The 26508-nt window shown below is 40.0% G+C and overlaps 1 protein-coding gene across 2 annotated transcripts in view; it reads left to right on the top strand.

Annotated features, from left to right (window-relative positions):
* LOC108682658 (MOB kinase activator-like 2) overlaps nt 1–26508 on the top strand; it is a 107895-nt gene that overhangs the window by 2718 nt on the left and 78669 nt on the right. The window contains exons 2-3 of one of the 2 annotated variants that reach the window (XM_018171870.2): nt 1412–1487; nt 4550–4582. In XM_018171870.2, the coding sequence (XP_018027359.1) occupies nt 1438–1487; nt 4550–4582 (83 nt within the window). In that variant the 5' untranslated portion in view covers nt 1412–1437. The remainder of the gene's footprint in view (nt 1–1411; nt 1488–4549; nt 4583–26508) is intronic. The other variant, XM_018171871.2, reaches the window with a different exon arrangement.

Genomic DNA, 26508 nt, shown 5'->3' with positions numbered 1-26508 from the left:
TTGAGGCATTTGAAATAGCAGCAAGCGCTGATTAACCACACAGTTTATGTTTGTTCACTCAGTGTTTAAATTCAAGTGGCCTGCGAGATAAAATTTTACCATATGTTTTAATAAATTCTCTTTGTTTAAGTGTGTTCTAGGCATGCTGATAAATGATAAATGTTCACTTTCAAAAAATGTGTTGTGTATATTTGTTCCTTGGCCATCTCTTAGAATTACCCTATATGAAGTATAATTGGCAGTTATGAGGATACAATGCATCTGATCAAAATTCAAGAATATCCACAATTATTCATGTTTGACACATAATCTTCATCGTATTAGTCTCATAAAACTACTGTATTATTACAACAGTTGAATTGGGCTTAAGAAATTTTCAAATAGAACCAGGTATTTGAAAATATGAGGACTGCTTTATATGATTATTTGAGTGTGTTTAAATTAAATTCTACTGTAAATGTAAAATTTTGCTCTTGTCTGCTTAATATCATTTTCTTTGAAGCTCTACATGAAAAAATTTATCTACAATTTTCTTAGTTCTAGGAAATAATTTGCATTTCAAGTATGAAATTTGACTTCACAGCTGCTCTAAACATTAGTCAAGGTTCATTGGCCAAGGCATAAAATTGTTCTTTTTAAGGTTCTGAATTTATGCTGAATATAGCAGGAAGCAACTTTAAATTCATTCATTACTGTTAAGTTCTGTCATGTTGAAGGTTACATAAGGCATTTTACTTATTTCAGAGGCTTGAGGTTTCTTTCCTTTGGTGCTGTGCTCCTAAGTGTTGGTAGTGCCTACAATGGAACAATTAAAAATTAAATTTTAATTTTACCAAATTAAAATTTATTAATTTAATTGACTTGGATTAGTATTCAGATGGGTAATGTATAGATTAATTATGAAATACCCAATTTAGGAACTACCGTACCACTATTTTGTAAGCCATGCCATTCAGTTAGTGAGAGATCTGCATTCAAGGTTTAAAGCTTCCATGACCAACACATTCTCTTTGCTTTAATAAATTATTTAGATTCTTGGTATTGATATTCTTGATAGGAATGGGAAGATTTTTAATATTAAAGGATCAGATTTGCAAGTTATGTGAAACCCTTCAAATATGTTAACAATTTATGTAAAATCAATTGATGACTCAGCCTCTGGCATATCACTTGTATCTCATCTGAATCCATGTATTTGATTTGAATAACTACTATTCAGTACAGAAGTTTTGCTCAACACCTCTGTTTTTTCAATATTTGAAAATAAAATTAGAAATTCATTGTGCATGTGTAATATCGGTGACACTGGATTCCTTATAAGTGTTGTCTTAAAAAAATAATTTGTAAACGCATATTATTAATGTTGGTGATGTTGGTACAGCAGTTGATGGAAGTGACATTGTGTTGGCAGGCGCGGTGCACGGTGTTAACGCGACCATGGACAAGATCCCGGACTACGTACGCGACACCGTCGACTGGTTCATGGGGTGAGTGCATCGTGTGCGGCTGATGATTCCTTCTGTAGTTTATTGGGTCATTTTATGGTATTTAATTGGCATTTATGTTTTCTTAGAGGAGCACGCGTACCGCCTTTACGAGGCACGAATGCCGCACTTACGGTTGTCTGTATGCCTATTTTTCGAGGCATGTAGGGACATGGGACATATTTGCCCCCTTTTCGAATCGCTCATTTCTTCTTTATTTAACGTATTTGTTCGTCTACACTCACAGTGAGACCCACGACAAGACGCTCAAAAAACTGAATGAAACGGTGTCCAAAGAGCGATGCATTTTTGCCCAAATGTTTAGGTCATCCTGACACATTTTGTCCCGGCTAAAGAGTATATCAGTGCTACGTGTAGTGTCACTATTTGGACAACCTGATCCATTAATATTTCTGAAGTGTACCTGCCTAACCCACACAACGATGCATGTAATAGCCTGCCAGCCGTGTTGATGAACATACGCTCGGATCTGAGCGCAAGCTACGGTATTGTGCTGCATTGTATTGTAGTAATTGGACGTAAATCTACCTCACAACTACCAGTATGCTAGTAATACGAGTAATATTCCATCATAGATGAAAGCCTCCAAAAATGTATTCCTACATTATGATCAGCGTAGCGGTGCCGCAAGAGCGATCAGTGTTCACAATGTGATCATTCTATTCGGCTTTCTAGTAGTAGAGTTCGAAGGTTAATTGCTAGAGACGTGCGCGCGATGTTGTACGTTTTTGTTGCCGTACAGGAAAGCATTTTGTCGCTGTAGGTTTTCCCCAGCATGCGGGTTTTTCGTACGTACATTTGCTGCGCCGCGTGTCTATGCTCACTGTGCGCTGTGTATGCTCACTGTGTCTATGCTCACTGTGCTCACTGCGCTCCTACATGCAATTTTTAGCATCATAAATTTTTGGAAACATTTATTAAATTTTGTTTTCTGATGATAGTCTGTATCTGTGAATGTTCGGCGATGTTATGAATCGGCGACAGGCCTACGGCCTAATGAACGCTGAAACCGCTATTATTACGGTATTATTGATAATCAGCGTTGTTATTTTTTTGGCTTGATAAATATACAACAATAACGGGGTTAGAAATCTATCTTGGTTTGGTGAGATCCCATACCTCCTCTAACTGGACTGACTTTGAAGGAATCGAACGCCGCTGACCGTTTGTTTGTCCTTACAAATGTTGAATTTTTTGTTTAACTTTTCTTGCCTCCTCGTCAATTATTGACTTGGATTTATATTAGATGTTTAATTGTTTATAGTTTACATGATGCCTGATTTTAGGGAATTGCCTAACTGGCTAAAAATGAACGACAGCCTTTCGCTCATCTCTTCTGCAGTCCAATTTACAAAATGCGATTGGGTTTTCTACATTGGCACTTTCCTGAGCGAACTTTTGACTTGAATTGCCTCTTGCTCAATAAAATGAGACTAAATTAGTCAACGAACAATAGTGTTGAATATGCCAGTTAACAAGAAGCGTTATATGCAATTATATAAGTATACGTGTACCTATAAGTTCGTTTCATCTGTCAAGGTCGTATTGTCGGCGTCAATATCTGACGGTAAATTTCTCGTATGTGTTTTTTTCTCGCAGATTTGGCCACGCGCCATCAATATGAGAGACGACGTGCAACTTGTGTCGTTTTCTTTGATCGAATATTTTATGTCCAGCGCTCGAACTTGCCTACTTTAGACTTCAAAATGAACTACCGTCACATCGCAATTGCTTAGCATTTTAGTCATATTTTACTTTACATTTTTGTGAAAGTTTATTAATATGCAAAGTTGAGTTTGGCTTTTTTTTACAATGCTCAGTTTTGAACGCAGGATGTAAAGTCATTATCTATCCATTGGGGCTCAGTTGTTTCTAATCGTGATAATAGTGATTCATCTTCTGCATGGATATGTATAGCGGGGCAGTGTAATGGCTGTGACTGAATTTTATCCTACTTCAAATGGAAGTAAATCTTCCGCACTACCCCTACGTTGTGCGAGTAATGTTCCATTGTAGAAGGAAACCAGAAAAATATATTTTTACATTATAATCAGCGCTCACAATGTGATCATTCAATACGGCTTTCTATAGTCGAGCGTTCGAAGGTTAATTGCTGAAGACATGTGTGCACGATGTTGTTTGTTTTTGTTGCCGTACAGAAAAACATTTTGTCGCCTAGTAGGTACGCATGATGACTTTTACTTCTGATGCTGCTGAATGCTGTTGCTAAATACACAGTTTTATCAGTAATGCTGCGTTTTAATAATCGAGACTGTTTCATACAGTTGCTGTTTGATCATTGCAGTTGCCGAATGTTATCACTAAACCGCCTTACCATTGTAGTTGCTGAATGTTGTCACTGAACGCGGTTGCTGTTCAACCATTACGGCTGCTTAATTACTTAACGCGGTTGCTGCTCAAGTCATTAAGGCTGCTGATTGTTGGCACTGAATGCGGTTGTTCGTGTGCAAGCTTTATCGTTATTCATCTATTCGAAGCGAGATTACAAATCAATTTTTCACCACCCGTGTTCGTCTTGTACAAAACGCATTCGCAATTGATTACCGTGTCCCGTCAGCGTACAGTGATCATTCATCTCCCGATGACGTAGTCTCGCGACTGAGCGGGGCTTTGATCATTTAAAAGCTCACTTTAAGAATGCACGTTCTTGATGACTCGCATTCTTATAGTTAGGATACTTGGCCCCGTCTGTCGCCGCCGAGCCTAACTTCCTCGTTGCCCAGAAAGTTCCCTTTACTCTGACGTTCTTTGTACATCCTGTAGTAGTTTCTATTTCATTCTGTAGTTTTTCTTTGCGATGAAATATCTCGTGCTGTATTGACTTGTCCTTCCTTGTTAGTTCACATTCCAACCCCTCAATCAGAGAAATTNGTCATTTCAATTGCCTAGCATAAGGGCATAATAACTCTCTCTATTTTGACAATACTACTATTTTCACTATTTGGACAGTATGACCCACTCATTTTTCTGTGTGTGTTGTGTATGAGCTCCTTTGTAACGTGGCTTCTTCTTCTCTATTTCAGATACTATACGTCTTTGATGCGATTGTTTTTACCGTACGTATATGTCACTTTTGCTCGTCATGTTGCTCTCTTGTTTCGTTGCCGTTCGCTTCAGGACAGCCTGCAGCAGCTCGGTTCTTGCCCGCTCTGCCTTGCTTTTTTTCTTTATTCATATTTTTTCCCTGATTTTTTTCCCTGGTCCTTGGGCTGACGTTGTCAACTGTCTTGATTTGCTGAGCAATTATCTTGCTGCTTTATGTCAGGGAAAAATTAGAATTCAACTCGGTAAATTGACTTAATTCCAATTGATTTCAATACATTGACCCTTCTGAATATATTGTTCTTTCCACTTAACATTCCATTAATATCGTAATTATCTCTTTGGGGATTTTATCACTGGTTTTGCCTTTGATCATTCCATTGTTTTCGTTATTGATATTGCCCTTTTACCGTGCCACGCATTATTAATTTTATCATTGCTCCTGCTAATTATCCTGCAAAATTTTAGTTGCCAAATAAATTTTTGACCGCCATGATGAATTGATTGCGTTCTTACGATTGCGTTTGATTGCGTTAAGTCGTTAAGAGCTGTTGTCTCTCTTACACACAAACTGGACACAAGTTCGTTAGGTGCGTAACTGGCGGGAGAGCTCCCTATGTGTACACTCAAAAACTAAATGGGTCATAGTGTAAACATTGTGACCCATTGCATTATTACCCACATTGCGAGCGAGAACGCACGAAGCACTAATTCAACCTTTTGCCGGACCAAACTTGGGTCAGGATCATATGTCGGGGCAGACACGACAACTGACACCCTACAGAAATCGAAATCCAAAATTTTCGATTTTCGAATCAAACACTTTTGGGGCGTGATTTTGTCGGCTCAGAGCCGACGTTTTCATATCCACGCAATTAAGGGCAAAAAATGAATTTTTTATTAAGACAAAGTTTCACTGCAGATGTTTCTGAACGTACTGTTAATGGTAGCATCGCCTGATGCATGGCACGCTCTGTGATAATTTTTAGCCATGTAGTGTTTATTATTTGGTTATGTTTGTTATTTCTTAAATTGTATTGCTGAATTTTGCGTGCGAAGAAATTATGCTTAGCTGGTCGGTATCAATTGGAGGAGTTCATATATGGTTTTCCAGCAATAGAGTCGAATGCCCTTCTTTCGTTGAATGCAATGAATTTTTGCGATTATGTGGCGTTATTCTCAAGGTAGTTCGATCCAATTAGAATTTCTATTGGAATCATGTAAACAATCGTCCTAACAGTACAAATTTTCATTATTGTTGCGGACGAGATAAACTTGGATGATTTCTTTTGACAGATTTTTCAGAGCCGATCTCAAATATAAGAACTTTTTATCTATACATACATACACGATTAGTTTCTAGTTCTTGCTCTGACAACAACAAAGTTGTGGTTATGGCGTTTTTGAGAAGTTTGTATAACTGGTTTGATTGGATTTTTAGTTCATGGATCATCTGGCAAGCCACGATGTCTTCACAATAATTTTGAACCAAAAGTATAAAATTTTGTTGTAACAATAATGATAATGAGAGCTGAACTTATTTATTTTAAGATATATTCATTCCGCAGTGTTGATTTTCTATCGAGTAGCAAAAGGCAGTTGTTTCATTTAATAAAATGTTTTTACCAATTCAAGAAGAAGGTTCGAATTAGCTCAGCTGTAGCTGGAGCTAGAAATTATTCCAAATTTTGATTGGATAAATAACTGTCATTTACGTGCCACTTCCTCCGTTTGTTAATATATTCGAGACCTGTCAGTAACTGAGGTGCTTTCTTCACAGAGAAACCTTTGATTGCTTCTTGAGCCGTCACATGTAGGAAGTAAGCTGTGTTAGCAGCTCAAACCAATACTTAAATGGCTTCGTCTGTCGCAGTGAAGCTTCACCTCGCTGCCAGTGTCGCTGCTCTATGTTGCAACGTGTGGCTACCTCATTTGTTCAGTTGTGCACACTTGGCTGTACGTCAAGCATGTAAACAAGTCTACATGTTCACCGTTGCTCAGTCCTGCTCCAGCCGTCACTTCATGCCATGGTGACCCCAGTGCTTGAACTTGAATTGATTTGGAAATGAATCAAAGACATCTCGCCTGAGTGTCTGTGGAGTCTTATTGTTTATATGGCATTAATCATAGCCACTAAATAAGACAAAAACGCAAGCAACGCTTTTCTGTTGACCTCAGTGCAGATATTACATGACGTCGATGTAGTGGTGTTTGTACGGAGTTTGGTGGTGCACCGCTGTGGCAGGGGCGATGTTGCTGAACATGAGTAGGCTGGTGCGCTCGAGCCTCGGTCTCGAGCCTGGTTTTGTGCCCGTCCAGCCTGAAATGCAGACCACCTGCTTCTCCTGCAGCAAGGCCAGGTGGGTGCCTCGTGTCTAGACTATTTGTTCCACTTAATTACGCTCTCAAGACTGTACTGTTTCCATGATCGTTATGAGATGTTGAATACATCTATCTACGTGCGCGTAAATAACTTTACCCATGAAATATTGCGCTAACATTCACGGACATATGCGTTGATAAATAATTACCTACGAGGATGCAACGGGGGCGGTATTCGGCGTCTTCACAATGTGGGTTATCGCCCTCTATTCATGATCTAATTCTACCGAGTAACCTCTTTTGGACTGCGATAATTCTGTGAACGCGGTGAATATAACTGGCGTGCGTTTTAAATGGTCCTTGAACGAGTGTTATCTGCGTTGGAACGCCTACACGTACGAGCTATTCTTGTCGCAACAAACCCCTCTGTAGAGAGTTCTTTGAACAACCCTCTTGATAGTTTGTTGAGGGTCATTCATTAGTGTAGCTATTAACTTGGCTTGCCTGGGTTGAAAGTGGAACTTTAAAGCCTAATAGGTCCATCAGGTGACGTCGTCGACTTCACTTTGTGTCAGCTTATACTCCTACTCCACCTCTCGCGCGTCCTCACCTCACAAGAATGACCTCCTGCGTAAAGTGGTGATCATGGCTATGCTGCAAACAGCCAAATTCCAAGTATGTTTTTAAGAATATAGTCTCATAGACGTTTGGGATTGCAGGTCTCCGTGTGCAAGTAAATTTTAGTGACCGTGCATGTAGAAAGATTTATTTTGATTGTGATTTTAGTACGCAAGGTGTGATTGTGAGTTTGTGGTTGTATAAAGATCGCAGTGCCGTTAAGTTGCGATGTTGTGGAACTAAACTTTGCTGATATTGGAAAAGAAACTCTCTTGTTGGTTGATTCAATGATAAGGTCACTCAAGAGGAACCTGAGGCGTCCAATACCACCCACAAAATTTTTGAGTGAGAAGCACAAGTTTCGAGAACTTTACGGTATTATTAATTATTTGAAAAAATTATGAATTATGAAGTATTGAAAAAAAACTGCGTCGGGGATTGAAAAGGCGACAAGTAAAAGGAGATTTATTAAGAGTATCGATCTGCGATACTCGTCATATCGACAATTGTGATGAATGTCACATCCCAGACCTCCCTCCTGGCTGCAGCTGCCGATGGGGACTCCTGCCACTGTTGGGTAGTAGAGGGTCGGTGTTCCCATCAGCACCCCGTCGAAGTATCACGAGACCGCAGTGCCTGAAAAATTAACAAAATTGAGCAGAGGGAGTGAGGGACATTTTGATGCTTGTGTGACTAGGGACGAATGGCCTTTATTTAAGTATAGTTAACGATTACAAAATTTAACAAACAAATGCCGTCGTGGTACCCAAAAAATCAGTCTCACAATAAAGCTCTTAATTGAATCTACAAATTTTAATTAAAGAAAGGTACTGTGATCATATTTATAATTTAGACAACTCAAGAAGACTATTTGACAAAGCGAAATTAACTACGTTTGTGAATACATGGACACTGTACCCTAGTTGCCATATGCCACCCACCATAGCAGTCGTCTGCTGTTCTCGCATTGCCCCATTGAAGAGGCATGACCAGCGGTCCAGATCTCCCGCAGCAGATTGGAGGAAGACGGGAGGGAAGACTTAGCAGAGAGGCGGCATCTCCACGGTGTACAAAGTAGAGTCTAAGACCACCACGGTCCGAAACGTCGCCACACGCGAGACTCGAGACGAAGCTGGTGCGTCGACTGGCACAGGTGATGGATACAAGAAGACTGGCCAATTTCCTAGACTAGAGGATGACGACAGTTACTGTTGTGTTCAGGAGTGATCTGGAATGTTTAATTTCTCCGGATAAAAGAACGGTCTGAGAAGAAGAAGACCGGCCAATTCCCAAGACGGTAGGATGACGATAGTTGCTGTTGTGTTCAGATGTGTTCTGGAATGCCTAATTTCTCCAGATTAAAGAACGGTCTGCAAATGAATGTAGCAGGAAGTGACAAAACGATAGGTGCAGTGTATGTGAATTTGAAAGAATTTTACTTGCAATTAAATTGGAGTTGCAATTTTAAATTAAAGTTGCAATTGGAAGTAATTAAATGCAATTGGAATAATTAATAAAGTAATTGGAGTTGCAATTTTAAATTAAATTGGAGTTGCAATTAAATTTTACTTGCAATTAAATTGGAGCCGCGAGAAAGATTTGCATGTATTATGAAAATACTCAAAAGAAACTGGACTGAAATTTAAATCCTTAACATGAAATATGCTACAGCCTTCTATTTTGTATACTTCTTCTGAATTGAACTAGAGGGGACGTAATATGTAAAGCTACGGTAATGTACGTCATATGTAAATGAACAAATTGTGCTACCGTGTACCGAACGTAGCGTTCTTCGTCCGTGCCTTGATGACAGCCACTACACCCGTCTTGCGCCCACACAGCTGACGTATAGCTTTACTTGGAACTGTCGGCATTTGGTCTGCTCGTATATTTGGTGTGCTGACCCCGTGGAGTGTCCTCAACGACCTCTCAAGCGCCGCCCTGTTATTGGTGGCTTGGGTCTGCTCGTATATTTGGTGTGCTGACCCCGTGGAGTGTCCTCAACGACCTCTCAAGCGCCGCCCTGTTATTGGACCCGATACTTGTGTCCAGACCGCGTCACCTCCCCCGATACTCTGTTCGTGTGTGACGCTTGATTGTGAAGGCCAACGACTTCCTTTTGCTTCGGTTACATTCTGTGCACATAAAAAGCTCTTTCTTTGCTGCTCGTCCATTGTTGACACTTGCTACTGCGCGCAACAAGCGTGAAGGTTTTATTCCATTTATGCATCTCATCCGGTATTTCTCCTTGAAAAAAAAAAGATAAATTGACGTACGTATTTACGATTGTCCCACATGCCTTCTATTTATAAAACTATTTTTAGAGTATTAATAATTATTGCCTTTTGATAAAAAGCGTTTAATATATTCGTTCCGCTGTAATTGTAGCGCTCAATGCGACTCCAGCTGGATCCAAAGTTCCGATTGCTAAAATGCGTTGAGTAGCTAGCACTGCTCTGCACATAAATTATATTATTGTTTAGGATTTTTTTTGAGTTGCTTTCATCTGCGTCAGTCTTTGCATATTTTTCACGATTTCGTCTTTTTCGTCCATCACTTTCTGTTAATTTTTTCTCTTTACGGCAACGTCTCGGAAATTTATCTTTCCTTGCACCAGCATCGGTGTTGGGGTCGAGTACTCCCCTCCCCGCCCTCCATGGGGCGTTCACCCCGCCCACTTATCCCCGTTTGTCCTCGTTTGGAGCCCTCGTTGCCAGTCCCCGTCCCCTCGGTGCTATTCCCCGTCCCCTCTCTGCTGCCCGTCGCTGCCCGTCCCCTGCCGACCGCCACCCAGCCTTTCCATCTTCCTGTCAGTCCCCCACTTGTCACCCCCCAACGTTACCCATCTCCTCCCCTCGTCACTCAGTAACAAAAAGGCCGGCGTGGACTGTGTCGCGAAGAAACACATCAGTCCAGTTGCAGTGACCATAATGGCAGCCTGCCATACCTGTTGTAATAAGCCTAGCAATCATTGACATTAAAAATGAATCAATATACTTACATTGCAGATTTTTGGATAAAATTTCCTTTCCAGTAAAAAATGATGTTAGTATTAACGCTGCTACTCATTATTTTCATAAATATTTTAGATCAGATTATGATTATAGTTTCCTGTGTGATCAGTTCTTTCTTGTTTCGATTGTATCTTCATTTAACTGGAGCGCTCCAGCAAATCAGAGGATAACATGTTCCTTCGCTCCACCGCCTCACGTGTTCCAGTCTCTGAGCTCTGCTCAGCCTTCATTACCGAGACCTGGTCTCGCTCCACCGCCTCACGTGTTCCAGTCTCTGAGCTCTGCTCAGCCTTCATTACCGAGACCTGGTCTCGCTCCACCGCCTCATGTGTTGCAGTCTCTGAGCTCCTGAAGCGTAAAGTTTGCCGCCTCAGTTGTCGCGCACAAAACAAACAAATCTATTGCCTCACTTGTTACTCAAACTGAAGATTTGCGTCGTTCGTTTTTAGGTTTTTATTTAGCCTTTCATTTTGTATATTAATAATTTTCATTGATTGTATTTCTCCAACTATAATTTATTGCACGTTAGCTAACAATTTGTTCATCTTCAGTGGCCTCTTCATAAAAATGGATGGAGGCGCGTGTTGCATTTTCATAAAACCCTACGGCTTCAAACCTATATAATCCCAAGCCGAAATTATATTTGCTGCTGCAGCATGAGTTCATTTTGAAAATATTTGTTTCTGCAGCGTATTTTTCCTTCCGTGCAAGTCTGTACGTAATTGTTCTTAAGGTAGGATTATTTTGATTAATCATTAAGACTGTGCTTATATGCTGAACATTCACTTCATCCGCAGAATATTAATGACTAAGGAACTCGTTCTTCTAATCTTACCGCGAGCGAAGAACATCTTTCTCATGTCTGGTCAGCTTTGACCTTATAACAATCCGTGCATGTCGTCACCTCGCTCCATTATTTGTCCGTGAACAAGATAAGTTTTTCACTGTGCATATCTTCCTTGAACTTTCAAAATTTTCGGTGTTTTTTTCTTCAAAATATTACGTTTTCAACACTTACCTGGAGGCATCATTTCATGCAACCATTCTCTAGCTCTAACCCTGCGTGAAATAGGTTACACGACTTCCTCCCTGGCTAGCTAGGCAATATTGCCTACTGGCGCTGGTATTATCATCTCGTCAGGAGGCTTTCGGGGACTGTCATAAAGAATTATTGCTAGTTCAAAATTCCTACAGCGCGCGCCATTAAAGTGTCTCAGCGCTTCGTCTTGCTGTCACCTCACATTTGACGTTACGTTCACTGCCGCGACGTTACGTTCACTGCCGCGACGTTGCGTTCACTGCCGCGACGTTGCGTTCACTGCCGCTACGTTGCGTTCACTGCCGCGACGTTGCGTTCACTGCTGCGACGTTGCGTTCACTTCTGCGACGTTGCGTTCACTGCCGCGACATTGCGTTCACTGCTACGTTGCGTTCACTGCCGCTACGTTGCGTTCACTGCCGCTACGTTGCGTTCACTGCCGCTACGTTCCGTTCACTGCAGCGACGTTGCGTTCAATGCCGCGACGCTGCGTTCACTGCCGCGACGTTGCGTTCACTGCCGCGACGTTGTGTTCACTGCCGCGACGTTGCGTTCACTGCTGCGACGTTGCGTTCTTTGCAACATTGTGTACGGACAATTTAATGTCTCACGGCTGCAAGCGTTTTTCCGCCTCAAGGTGGCAAAATTATTCCGATTTTTTTAGATTGAAGTCTGATTGAAGACGAGCGCGATATGTTGTTGGAGTGAAGTATCCTTGGACGCAATTCGCAGACGTCGAAAGCTCTCGAGTTGCAGATGTTTTTAGTCGAGAGCTTGCCAACGGCGCATGAGTTATATTTTGGCCCCTCATTCTTCTAAAAAATTTTGTGGTGCTTTTCGAAATGTCACCAGATTTCTCAAATTAAACCACGTAAATTAAGCGGTTATGGCCTAACGGCTTTTCAATATAATAACGAACCGTTTCCAAAATATGTAAGTTCATACATATTATGTGGTCATGGCTGAAAGGCTTTTACGACAAGATTGCGTGCTTCTGATATAATTTCATAAATATGTTGTGGTCATAGCTGAAACGATTTTACGACAAGATTGCGTGCTTCTAATATAAGTTGGTAAATATATTGTGGTCATGGCTGAAAGGCTTTTACGACAAGATTGCGTGTTTCTGATATAATTTCGCAAAAGACGTTTCAAGTGAGCATACTTTGCATAACTTTATAAGGCCTTGCCTGACCGTGAAGTTAGGCAGTGCCTTTTGTCACTGGAAACGCTGACTCGGCATCTCAGTGCCACTGCCAGGTACACTCTCAGAAAAATGAAGAGGACATACTGTCCAAATAGTGACACTATTTTTTCACGTAGCACCGATACGCCATTTTAACATAAACTGGATCAGGATGAACAAAACAAGGGCAAAAATGCATCGATATTCGAACAAAATCTCACTGATAACTCTGAGTGCAGTGACCGATCCTCTTCTTTGCGCCGCCGCCAGATGCGCGGGCCGTAATTCGAACGTAACGATCGAGCTCATCACGTGTATTTTTGCCTGGATATTCCGTTGTCATGAAGTCGGTCTTATTTGTTGTGCTCGGGGAGCAAAATTAAAGTTTTGATTTTTTTAGTGAAGTTTGCCTACTTCGTTTTTTGTTGAATTGGGACAATTGATGTTGGTGGCGGTTTTTTGTTCAGTGAAATTACCAGCATTTGATATGCTCACGAGTTCTGACATTGCTTTTTGTTCCATGCATGCGTTTTTAGTGAAATTATCTTTATTCTTTGTCAGCTTTTCTAGTTGCTTTTATTTATTACTGTTTTATTTACTGTAATATTCCGCGTCTTTACAAAAAGTTTTTCGTCTTCGAGAGACCTCAAATCTTTATCGCGCGTGTATTGCTCTCGCATTGAGTTCTATCTTTTTCACGTCTTCGAGAGACCTCAAATCTTTATCGCGCGTGTGCGGCCTCGTATTCGAAGCTTTCCCTTGCCATGGAAAGGCAGATTTGGGGTCAGCTTATCTGCGACTGTCGCTCCCGGTGCGATCGCTTCAGTGGTCACAGAGCGAGACCTTAACAACATTTATTCGTCTCTAGAGAAGTCATGTGAGACCTTATGTATTTACATTAGATCAAATATCATGATTTACATATTCGATTTATTATTAGAAATTAAATTGTGATCCAATGCGCTGACATTTTTACTGTAAAATTTCACATTTCCCCTTTTTTTCTACGCCGTGTAGTTATTATTTAACGTCGCGTTTCCCAAATGTCATATAAATCATTATATCCAAGCTAAGCTGATGGTAAAATTTGTACTTAATTATACTAAATGATTATTCATCGTAATTGTCTCACTGATAAGCTTCGATGCCGTCGATCGGATTAATAATAAATTTTCAAGCATGTTGAGGAAAACTGTTTGAAAAAACATCTCAATCTCATGTGGGTGATGACGGTTTAGTATGCTAAATCTCATTTATCTAAGCGATCCTGGTAATTCCTCGTATCATTTACAAAAGAGCTTGTAGCATTAATTCTTCTCGAGATCCCAGCCATTAATATCTGAGTGTGAAATCCGAACGTAAGCAAGGAGAAAAATATCGATATAGTTGTTCGACGATAAATTTGTACATAGAATTAAATTTCCTCGATATCAATAAAAGTTGTGCAAAGTCCCCGAGCTTGTAGTCTGTGTCGTGTCTAAGATTTCATTAGCGACGTTGACAACAGCGGCCTGGAACAGCAGTGAAGGTGAAGGCTACACCGTGGCTGTATCGTGGCTCTGGCCAATTCAGGCGCAAATCCTACGTTGAGCTGCCAATGCAAATATTGCCTCTCACTTCGGCCAAACCGCGGCTCGTGGCAGTGATGGCCTATCCACGCAAGACCTCGTAACATAGTGCACATTTTCTCTAGAGTTATACGAACACAGTTTTTGGTTGTCTTCGCGAAAAATTTGAAGTTTCTTTGCGGCTACATGCAAAAAACGTGAAAGGCGGTCACATTGAGACTCGGATTTGGTTGGCGAGTGACATGCATGCATGTGTTATCGGTAAAATGGTTTCCTGTCTCTGATTCTTGCAGACGAAAACTTTATCAGATAATTTAAAAGGAGACTTGAAAATCTTACGAAAAGAAATGCCGTGAATATTCACAGCATCACAAGTTGTCGGTATTGAATGATATGTAACGAATTTCTGTGTTGGTGACATTTGACTATTATTTTAACGTTTGATCCACAGGAAAACAAAACGATTTCCAGAGCAAAACTCCACAGTTTTTACACAGTTAAAAAACGTTTTGATCCACAGGAAAACACTGTTGTTGAATTACCGCGTTCTTGTCTCCTCCTTTGATCCTTCTTGCCTGTTTATTGCCAAGCCTGCGCTCAAGTCTGCCAAACTTTCGCATCGAAACTTCACGCTTGAAAGTTTTTCAATTAGCAGCATGGTTCAGGAAGAACGATCCTCGTAAATATTGTTACGTACTGCAGAGATTTTAGTCGTATGCACTTAGAGTTATCTCACGCCACTCACTCGTCGTGCTTTCGCGCAGGTAAATAGGTTACGATAACTTTAATCTTTAGGAAAAAAATATATTTTTTCTCTATAAATAAGCTTTCAAATCCAATATAGCGTTTAGATTCTATTTATATTATTAAATTGAGGCGAAAGGTTGGAATCATAGAGCGCTGGCAAAGATAAAAATCATGCACTCGATATTCAAAATCAGCCCTCGAGGTTGTTGTCTTTATTGCTTAGATTGCTTCTTGTTGTAGCTCTGATGTTAATGTATTATGGCTGATATGTTAATATATTATAGCTCTGATGTCATTATAATTTATATTATAGCACGTATGTCATTATATTAAAGCACATATGTTATTATATTATAGCTCTAATGTTATTATATTATAGCTCAGATATTAATAGTTTATAGCTCTGATTTTAATATAACTCTGTTCATCTTTTATAGTTATCTCGAAATAGACTTCAGCGCCCGATGCAATACTCAGAAAGATGAAGTTTAAGTTCGAGCCATCTAAAAAAAACAGCTAGCGCATTGTATACATTTTTTATGCTGCATGCAAATCATCTGTGACATTAATTTTCATGCGGGCTTTTGAATTAATTATACTTGTCTCTAATAAATATCGAAGGATAGGTAATAATTATTGAAGTGACTTCAAGTTGTTAATTACCTATTATTGATAAATACAATTTTATCCATGCTTCTACGCTTGACCTAATATGGAAAATTACCTAGTTATTATTCATCACATAATCATTTAAACGTCGTATATCTTGACGTTATCGGTAATCTGAGATTATCTATATCTTCTAAGCTTGGAAACGGACTTGATGCGTCATCCGTGTGAGGTGGTTTAGTTGGACGAGAGGCAGCGTGGTGTATCAGTTGTGTTGACGTTATCAGCTAGACCTTATCATGAGCGTTTATACCTCAGCTACCTCAGTGCCGACCTGTCTAACGTGACCTTCACGACACTAAGTCCTCCTCGTGATCTTCTTTTCTCCTGGTAGAATAGTTTTATATGTTGCAGTTGAAAAAATACCGTAGCATATAATTACTTGGCATTTCCTGTTGTTGTAATGTTTATTTCTGCAAGGCTTGAGGTGTGCGTTCATGTCAAGCCACTTGATCGTCATTTTAACTTATTAACAGCGATTTCGTGCCATAAACGTTGGATGCAAATCAAACTCCAGTTCCCATAGCCACGTTAACGAGGCTCCAACGACTGCCTAATCACCGCAGCCAATGCCAACGCATTTGCCTAATTATCTTCTGCCCTCTGGTGGCCCTCGTCTAATTTACTCCCACTTCAGAACTACGAAACTCGTTTCCCGTGCTTGCTGAACTTGCAGTTTTGTTCTGGAACTTCTTTTTGGTCAGGGATGTCTGTGGCTGCGTGTAAGCTGCGTGATCCGTTCCCTAATGCAAATATTTGCTGAAGAAAAGTGTTGTATAATAATTAAGAGCAGACACGCAATATAATCTTGTAGATTTTTATTATTTGTCGGCACTTTGTATTTTACTTGAATGAACTTTAGTACACTGGAAGAAACTGTGTAATTATTTGTAGATATTATATAAACTACGAAATAATTAATTGAAAATATATTGAATATAATGTGCTCCGTTTCGAAATTGATATTTAAGTAAAGTTTATTAGCAAGAAACTACGAACTCGGTGCTCGTATGCAGTTTTATTATTAGGTCAGTGTAACAGTTTCCCCATGGCATCTAGAAGCTAGGAGCTGCCGCTCGAGTTGAACATGTTGGTGCTGCTCCTGTTAGTGTACAATCAACTGGCATCTGTGTTCATCGAGCTCTACAGGTGAGGCATGGAGGCACAATTCAGCATTCAGGGTCACTCATGTTTGCTAGTTTACCAAGTGTTTTCATCTAAACCTATTTCGTTCGAATAATGAATGAGCCTTAGGTTGTATATTTTTATATCGATCACACATTATTTGATGGTGGGTGGTCCCTGAGTGGCATTTCAACTTGAGTACGGTATTCAGTTTTTTCTGCTGCAGTGCTTCAAATTTCGGTTTCATTTATTTTTATTCGCCGCTCAAAATTTTTTATTGGAAATCCTTTCTAAGAAATCCGCTCTTTTGCTCGAAGCTATATTTTGTCAATAATTAAGCTAATATTTCGGGTTATGTGAACTAAATTTCTTTATAGTTTTGCTGATTGATGTGGTAATTTTTATTTTTCTCATTTCTGAAAATTTCAATATGCATGGCCTGTAACTTGTATTAGCTTGGTAGGATTTGTTTTGCCTATATACACGATGTTATGAAGCGAACCTTTGCCTCGGTCTACCCATACGCTGCTGGACCTACCAAAACAGCTTCTCGTTGGCAGTCTTCGAGCATTTTTGAAGATCTTCAATTTTTAAACTTTCATATTTTCTAAATTCTATGCCCAATTAAAAGGAAAGAAGTGTCTGAACAATTGAAGGTTCTTAAAGCAGCTCTTTCTTGTATTATACTAAAGATACTCTGAACACCTCGTATTTCCCACAGCGGTAAACTGAATATTTAGCGCAACTTCAAATTTCCGATCTTCTCTTGTTATGTATTTTTTGTGTGCTCCTGTGTGAATAAAGAATAAAGAAGAAAAAGTTGGTTGCGTGCATTTTCTCCGCCTGTCAAAAGAGCCCAAAAGAGAACTAGTCGGCATCTTCAGTGCCCCAGTTTGCTGCTAACTTTTATCTACAGGAAGTCTAGTGGCTCTGTCGTCCCAATGAGCTCTTCATCGTACGTCCGATTCTCGCTGTCCTCAGCATATTTTATGAGACAGTTTTTCGATTCTATATTGAGTGAGCAATGAGTCGAATTTGCATCTATTTTCATCACTAAATTTTTTCGATTTGGGAATTTGAAATGCTTACAAATCGGCACAAGCTCATATTCTTTCTTCTAAATCATATAATTTTCAGCTCAATGAATGTTGTGCTATTCAGCAAACGGCTAGCAATTGATTTACTCGATTAATAACATCAAGGATTGATGTATAGTATGCATGACATTTTAAGATCTTGTTCCTTGTGGCTAGATTGAAATAATTTCAGCAGTTTAAACGCTCGTTAGCTATTAATAATAAAAAATTTCCAAGAATTTAATCACCTATTTGCAATTCACGCCAATTGTAACTTCTGCACTTAGAAGACCATTTATTTGTGTAACGCGTGAGGGTTCGCGCATACTTCACTAACGCTCTACACTGATGAACAAACTTTATCACCGAGTATCATCATGAAGCGCACGCCAGTATCATTCAATGTAATACGTAAAGTCTGTAATTTCTCCTGTTTTTGGTAACAAAACATGGCTCGGACTGTGGTCGTTTTGTTGCTATGCCGTCATTGACCGTCGCGCCGCTGCAGTCGCAGCGCCAGGCTTCCAAATGGATTCAACTTGTGTCGGAAAGTCGACATTTTGTAGCGCCTGCTGGAAACAGAAAAATTTATCAGACCTCAAGTTGCGACTGCTGCGTCGATGCTTTTCGAAGTTACTTTCATCCAAGTTGCAATGAAGTTCGAAGTTCAAGTGGTAATGGAATGCTATCCCTGCCGCGATTGAATGTGTTTTTGTAAGAGCGAGTCTGGAAATGGGAATTGGCCAACAACCGCTGCAGCTTCGAAATTCATTTCGACGTTTACAGCTACGACAAATTCCGATTCTTCTGTTTCTTTATTTAAAATTTAACTTTAAGAAGCGGTTGACTGTTTGGAGCATGAGGCACTGAACACATTTTCCTGTCATTATCTTTCCGTCGCAACTACATGAGATAGTAGAGACTTTGTGCTACTTTTAGGCGAGGACCTGTATGCCATATAACTGTTGTCTAAACGTATTAAGACCGAATTATTTCAATTTCTATAATGTGACAAGTTGTTCCAGTTTCATATTTGTTCAAATTAAGAATACGGTGCGTGGATCATGCTTTCCAAGTTCTCTATTATTGTTATACAACGAACAACACCTAGAGTTTAGAAGATTATTGAAGCACCTACATTAGAAGCGATCTAATACATTAATACCTCCGAATGTTCGCTGAGGCTATCAGCAGTCAATCGACTCGACTGTTCACTGCTGTATTTGACGACGTTGTGGACCTGGACTGCATACATTTATGGTGAGGTCGACGAGTGTCGGTCTCTGATCAACATCACTGCATGACAAGTCAATCGAATTCAACAGAGTTCGTTTTAAGCGGCATGCTTAGCTTGCATCTTTTTAGAAAATCATTATTTTAATTTATGAGGAAACTTATGAAGAGGTTTTTGTTATGTTTTAATTATATATTTCTTTGAATTCCGGTGCGACAGAGTACGATTTTCCCTTTCTGTCTGTCTTTTGGTTCACATTTGATATTTTTTCCTCGCACAGTGCACTGCATGCTCCAGTATATTACTAACACTGAAAGACTGCATTGCCTTATGTGTCTTAATCTTCTCTGTAATTCTTTCTATTGCTCTCTTGGAATACAAGTCTCGTAATGCTGTCTAAATCAGTAGCGTGATGCCGGCCCACGTCGGGATGATCTACGTATATATTGCGTAATTTGCATGCCGGCTCCCTCGCGTCGACGTACTGCATGAACTGCATCACACTGCGTGTCTGCTGCTTTAACTAGAGCGTTTGATCCAGCACTAGGTGTGGCACTAGAAATGTTGTGTTACTAGACTAGTTGTGGCACTAGACTAGTTGTGGCACTAGACTAGTTGTGGCACTGGACTAGTTGTGGCACTAGACTAGTTGTGGCACTGGACTAGTTGTGGCACTAGACTAGGTGTGGCACTAGACTAGTTGTGCCGCTAGACTAGTTGTGGCACTAGACTAGTTGTGGCGCTAGACTAGTTGTGACGCTAGACTAGTTGTGGCACTAGACTAGTTGTGGCACTAGACTAGTTGCTGGTGCAAGAGTTAATTCTTTTAAGTTCTAGAAATAAGTGATACTTCTCTTTGGATTCTATAATTAGTAGTATTCTTTGAGCTCATGATTCTGTGTCAGACAAATACTACGTTTTTATTTCTAATTCCAAATATCGCTTGATATTTCATTAATCTAAATGAGATTTAATTTAGCGCGACTCATCGAACGGAGCAAGTCCGTGGGTTCATCGTATAACAAAGATGCCTAGGAAGAGGCACGGTTAGAAGTTAGAAATACCAGTTAGAAAAGAGGCACCAGCCTAGGCTGGTTATTTGCCTTCATCTTGACGCGCGCAATCTTCCCTCCGCTGCTGCCGTCATATTGCATCCTCCGCCTGCGATAATTGCTTGATTATCTTTTATATTACTTATCCCTTTTATATTACTTATCTTTTATATTACGGTACTTATCTGACAGCTGCTATAGAAAATATGGCCGCTGCTATCTCTCTCCGATATAAAAAATTTGTTACAAATGATACCACCGACTTTTTCGCATAGTGAAAAGCCTGTTTGAAATTTACTTGAATAATTGCACCTCGAATGTATGATGATAGTTCATTTTCGTGCAATCTCACGGTAAAAGAAAGGTCTTTTACAAAGTTTGCGAGATAGATAGTCCTCTGTTCTTGATAAAAGTCCACGGAGTTTGATCCTGAGATTCAAGTATCTCGGGTGGGATTGATGTCTGGAGCTGTAGTATCAATACTCGTTTAAGCACACGTAGCGGCATAAGTTCACGTAGCGTCTGATTTGTCGTCTCTGATTTGTGGGTTTAACTTGAAAAGTGGCCAGCGATTGGCTGACGGAGTTTCATTCGTAACTTTTTCTTGTAGTTCGGCTCCTGATCTTCAGCCATGGTACTTTACTTCGCGTTGTATGGACGAAACTTGCACCACTGAACGTCAATTGAAAGAAAATTTGCATCCGATACATTACAATTTTCATTGGATTTTCAGCGTTTCGTAAAAATTATCTGTCTGGTACTGAAAACTCCTATAATATCAGAGGTATTATATACTTTAAGTCAATAACTAGACCTAATAACCACCTTGATGACATTTTTTAAATTTGAATTTCTTGATGTTGATAAGCACGAGCTCTTCTTTCCAAATATTCTATCTCAACTTGGGGCAGAAATTATAAAAGTGTTTAAAAGTTTGCGTATATAACTTGTGTTGGCCCCACAAAGTTGCCTATACTTAAGACAACAACCCCTATGAAGCGATTCTCGGAATGGTCACAAAGTTGCGGCAATCAGTTTTATCTTCTGGCCGACTTCATTTAGGAGGGCAGCGCTTCTGAGCGCATATCGCTGTATGTATTCCGTTCGCAGCGCTCGAACGTTTTGCAAGGTTTTAGGGGAAAAATAATTCATCCCCGCATATCTGATCTCTTTCTGAACTAAGAATTCAATAGACATGCTATTGAATAGCCAGCTGATAATATTCTTACATTGAAATTATTCTTATATACTGTGAAATTTCATTGAAATTGTTTTTCTATCGCGTGGTCACTACACCGAACTCTCGTCATCATTAATTTACTTCAGGCATTTGTTACTCATTCATCATAGATTTAAAGTATGATACATTCAGTCTTTCGCTGCAACATCACGTCAATAATTAATCTTTATAGTAATTTAGGCAGCGCGCTTCTGACGTCACTTTCGTCTGCTACGCAAATATATAATTTTTACCAATTTATGACTACGTTAATTTTCTGAGCAATAAATGACCGTCATAGTGTGATGCCAAGTCATCATTCTAGGCTGACATGTCGCCGGGGCTATTTTATGCTCTACGAACGCCGTATTTCTTGCTGACGCCAGAGCGTGAAAAACGAGCGACATGACCTGTGCTGTGCACTGCAGTGCCCACTGCACAACTGCTCCAGCCTGCCGTGCTTAAGTGCTGTGCACTGCAGTGCCCACTGCACAACTGCTCCAGCCTGCCGTGCAGGACTCTTGTTCTTGAGTCGCCGGAGACAAATGTTTGTCTGCGGTATTTTATGTTGTAAAAATAAACTGTTTCGCGTGTACTACTATGCCGCGTGTGTCGAGGTGAAACTCTCACGCATGCCATAACTGAATAATTTCCCATGCTTTATAGGTAATAATAACATTTTGGAGTGACGAGAACTCAAGTTACATATAAGCTATTCTTTATTTGACTTGGACATTTATGCTCGCAGTTCGAGCTTCTTTTCCATTTCACTGATATTGGTTGTTTTAGTGTTTACATTCACATCTCTGAAGCCCAAGTCTTTCTTTTCCGCTCAACTCCGGCAAGAATAAGGCCAGCATGGCTAAGTATCACCGGGTTGTCGTCGCTTGAAAATCCACATTTCCTTTGAAATAAGAAAATTATTTAATTTTTGATAAAAATTCAAACTAATTATCATATATACGTCAGCCTAGTTATATTCTTTTTCTTAGATTGTTAACTAATAGTCTAAAGTTGAATGTGATATATATGTATAAATTAGACCGGATTGCGTTGAGTTTGCTCTTTTAGATTATGTTCTGTTATATCACTGCTTTTCTATTAGTATCCCATAGCTAATTTAGTGTCTCAGCAATGCATATAACAATGTAATAACATTTGCCTTTGTCTTCTTGCAGGTGAGTAACCGTGGGTGTGCTGTGACTGGTACAATCACTTGGTGCAGTCCGTGCTTATATGCTGTGAGTTTTATACGGAGATAAGAATATTACAATATATTAAATTGCTATCCTCGCACTTGCTGATATTACATATTATAGAATCTGTCTCTTATACACATCTAGATGTGTATAAGAGACAGGACATTGGAAGACTCATCTGCAAAGTTGATACGCCTCATGATTTTCTAGTCTAATGTTTAGTCNCTATTTAAGTGTCGTGTTGAAATGTGAACGAAAATTTATTTTTTAATTAATTAGAAGAAATGAGTAGAAGGTAAAGTTTAAATTGAGTTTTTTTCCTTTTTTTAATCCGTCTCCCGTTTTTCGATGCCTTCTCACTCCACCACAGAACACCTTATTTCTGGCCCCACACCATGGGCGTTGTAGATTATAGTTCGAATATCTCCTGTATATTTCGGCTGCCTGCTTCAAATAAACAAACCAATAAAGTTTCTAAGATATATATTAGTATAAGACTTGCATAAGGCTCCGACACAGGCTACAAAGTGCTGTTATGGAGCCGTTGTTGCGTCTCTATACTGCAGCTCTCCAACGTGTACTGGAACTGGCAGTCATACAAAATAACGGGTCATATTGTCCAAATATTGCCACACTTTCTTACCCACAGCACGAGCAGAGAGTGGACGTAGCGATAACACGAACTTTAGCTGGGCCGAAGTGAGGTGGGATGACCCACGAAAGGGGCAAATAATTAATTATTATATGGTCAGTCTCACTTATTTCTGCGAGTGCTCGCTGCACCTATTTGACTTATAGCGCCACCTAGCGTCTCCTAGCGCCCCCTACCGGCTCCTAGCGCCTCCTACCGCCCCCTACCGCCTCCAAGCTCCCCCTAGTGTCCCCTAGTAAGCTTCACTCTCATTTTATAGCCTCATTGTGACCCAAAATTCATTGTTGCTCGCCTTTGTGGCTCTTCCTGCGAGGTGTTGTCAGAACATCCGGGTCTATTTTATCTCATGACGTCATTGATGTGTGTCATTCATGCTGAATATATTGTGTTTTTTTTTGCTGAAATTCATGCATGATGACGATCTAGGCAGCAATACTGTCCGTTGACAATGAATAAATACGTTTAACCTGCTCACTAATAAAATACTTAAAAAATCTTTTAAAAAACACGTTTTTCTTGTGGACTAAAAAGTAGAAAATAAATTATGGCTCGCCCCAAAAAACGCGTGTCGGGCAGATTTATGATTAAAGCGAAATTGCATAAGGCTCCGACACAGGCTACAAAGTGCTGTTATGGAGCCGTTGTTGCGTCTCTATACTGCAGCTCTCCAACGTGTACTGGAACTGGCAGTCATACAAAATAACGGGTCATAGTCCAAATAGTGTCACACTTTCTTACCCACAGCACGAGCAGAGAGTGGACGTAGCGATAACACGAACTTTAGCTGGGCTGAAGTGAGGTGGGATGACCCACGAAAGGGGTAAATAATTAATTGTTATATGGGCAGTCTCGCTTATTTCTGTGAGTGCTCGCTGCACCTAAGTGGCTTATAGCGCCCCCTAGCGTCTCCTAGCACCCCCTACCGCCTCCACGCTCCCCCTAGTGCCTCCTAGTAAGCTTCACTCTCATTTTATAGCCTCATTGTGACCCAAAATTCATTGTTGCTCGCCTTTGTGCCTCTTCCTGCGAGGTGTTGTCAGAACATCCGGGTCTATTTTATCTCGTGACGTCATTGATGTGTGTCATTCATGCTGAATATATTGTTTTTCTGTTGCTCAAATTCATAACATGATGACGATCTTGGCAGCATTACTGTCCGTTGACAAGGAATAAATGCGTTTAACCTGCTCACTAAAGAGACTAAACACTAGGCTTCATAAACGCGATGATTTCAGTGTTATATGGTTCTATCCATACCAAAGTGTAACAGTTATATCATGCACCTCCTGTTTCTTTATTAATAATCCGAAGTATGGAATAATTTGATTATTAAAACCCTGTTCTCTTTTATCGATATGTCACCAACTGGGCCCACTACGCCAACGACATTGATTCCATCGAAAAATTAAACTAATTTTACTAGACTTTTTAGGAATGAGAATGTTTTATTGTCACTTTTTCCTTAATATTAACGATCCGACTGTGACGTTATCATCAGTGTATTATACCGGATCTGTCCATTGAGTTCCACTTACCTGCCATCGAGAGCATAACCGCAGCGAAGTCCTGCCGTATCCGGAATTTCGATGATATCCATGCAGTAGGTTGCATTGTTGCTTATATATCTCTATATAATCTATATATAGGGAGTTACGTTATAGTTAGCTATATAATATGTTACGTACTCCGTTGAGGTACTTTCCTGGAGAAGAAATAATCACCAGTGCTGATTGCAATAATAGATTCTAGTTGATAAATGAGCTTCTTTAAAATGTGCCAATCGATCGGGACATTTCACACGCTGCTATCTGAAATTAATTGATGAACAGGATTAAGACACTGGACGAATTACTTCGCTAGTCTTTAAGATGAAGCGTACGGAATTAAGTTGTATTCTTGCATGAATTTTAACTAGATGAGCCAACTAATTCTCATGTTTACGATCGATTCCGAATTGTGTTAATTAATTTCTAGCCTATGCCTTTTGACATGTAAACTTATTGGAATTCTGGCGTTGCATCGTCATGATAATTTCCTCTTTCTGACCAAAGCTCATCATAATCTGCAATAAATTTACCATTTTCTATTTTTTTCTTAGTAATTATTTTCCTTTGCTTGCTCCAGAAACGTCGAAGTTCCGATTGAAACCCTTCCTCTGTGGCTCTTTACAATCACGAGTCTTTGTCTCTGCGAACTTGCCAAAGCTCATCGACTGCCGGCCTCTTTGTTCGGGCTCGGTCATCTCCGCCTCATCATTGACGAGGCCTGAGGTCAATTGATCCAACTCCACAAATTTTAATGAAGTTTTATTGACCTGAAAATTTTTCGTTTCCAGTTTTGAGGGGTATTTTTTGACTCACGATTTTTAGGGGTATTTTTGACTTACGAGTTTTAGGATTATTTTGTTGACGTTCTATTAATACTGCAGATATTGAATCCCACAACTGTAGGTGCTGATACCAGCAATTCCTCGCTCGTTTTCACAATTCTAGTACCTGCCATAGAATTGACTTTAAATTTTACAAGTGCATCGCGTTGCCACAAGAGATTCACCTAATATTCAGCCTTGTCTAATATTGTCCTAATATTATTATTATGCCCTTGTCCTAATATTCACCTAATCAGCCCTGTGTGCATGATGTATTAACAAAAGTGAAGAATTTCAGTTATTCTTCTTACCTACAAGTATAATCTTGATCATTCCTGAATCTTCCTTCCCTACCGTGGCATGTTAGAATGTTTACTTGGTTTACTCTGAGGTGGTATTGTGCATTTACCGAGCTCAGGAGACGTATCATTCAATGATACTTGCTATTGCTCACGGGTCAGCACTGCTGGTCCAATCATCTCTGGTCATCACTACGTAGCACTCCAGTCGCCGCCGCGGCTCTCAATGTTGCATCTCGCAAAAATTTTCCGCATGCTTCCTTGTTGTGAATTGTCCTGTCTTGGTGAACATACAGGCGTTAGACAACGAAAGGAAACACCGGAGAAATCCAGAACATATATTATAGTGTGGTGTAGGTCCACTTTTTGCGGCAATTACAGCTTCAATTCTCCGAGGTATTGATTCATACCAATTATGAATTGTTTCCAAAGGAATTTTAACTCATTATTCTGTTGAAATTCCCTCCAGCTCTTTTAAGACTCTGGCGGCGGGAATCGACTTACGACTTGCATCTCTAAAATCGACCATAAGTGCTCAATAATATTCCGGTCT

The sequence above is a fragment of the Hyalella azteca genome, unplaced genomic scaffold (genome assembly GCF_000764305.2).
Source record: "Hyalella azteca isolate HAZT.00-mixed unplaced genomic scaffold, Hazt_2.0.2 contig10446, whole genome shotgun sequence".
Lineage (NCBI taxonomy): Eukaryota > Metazoa > Arthropoda > Malacostraca > Amphipoda > Hyalellidae > Hyalella > Hyalella azteca.
This window is presented reverse-complemented; position numbering and strand designations above follow the sequence as displayed.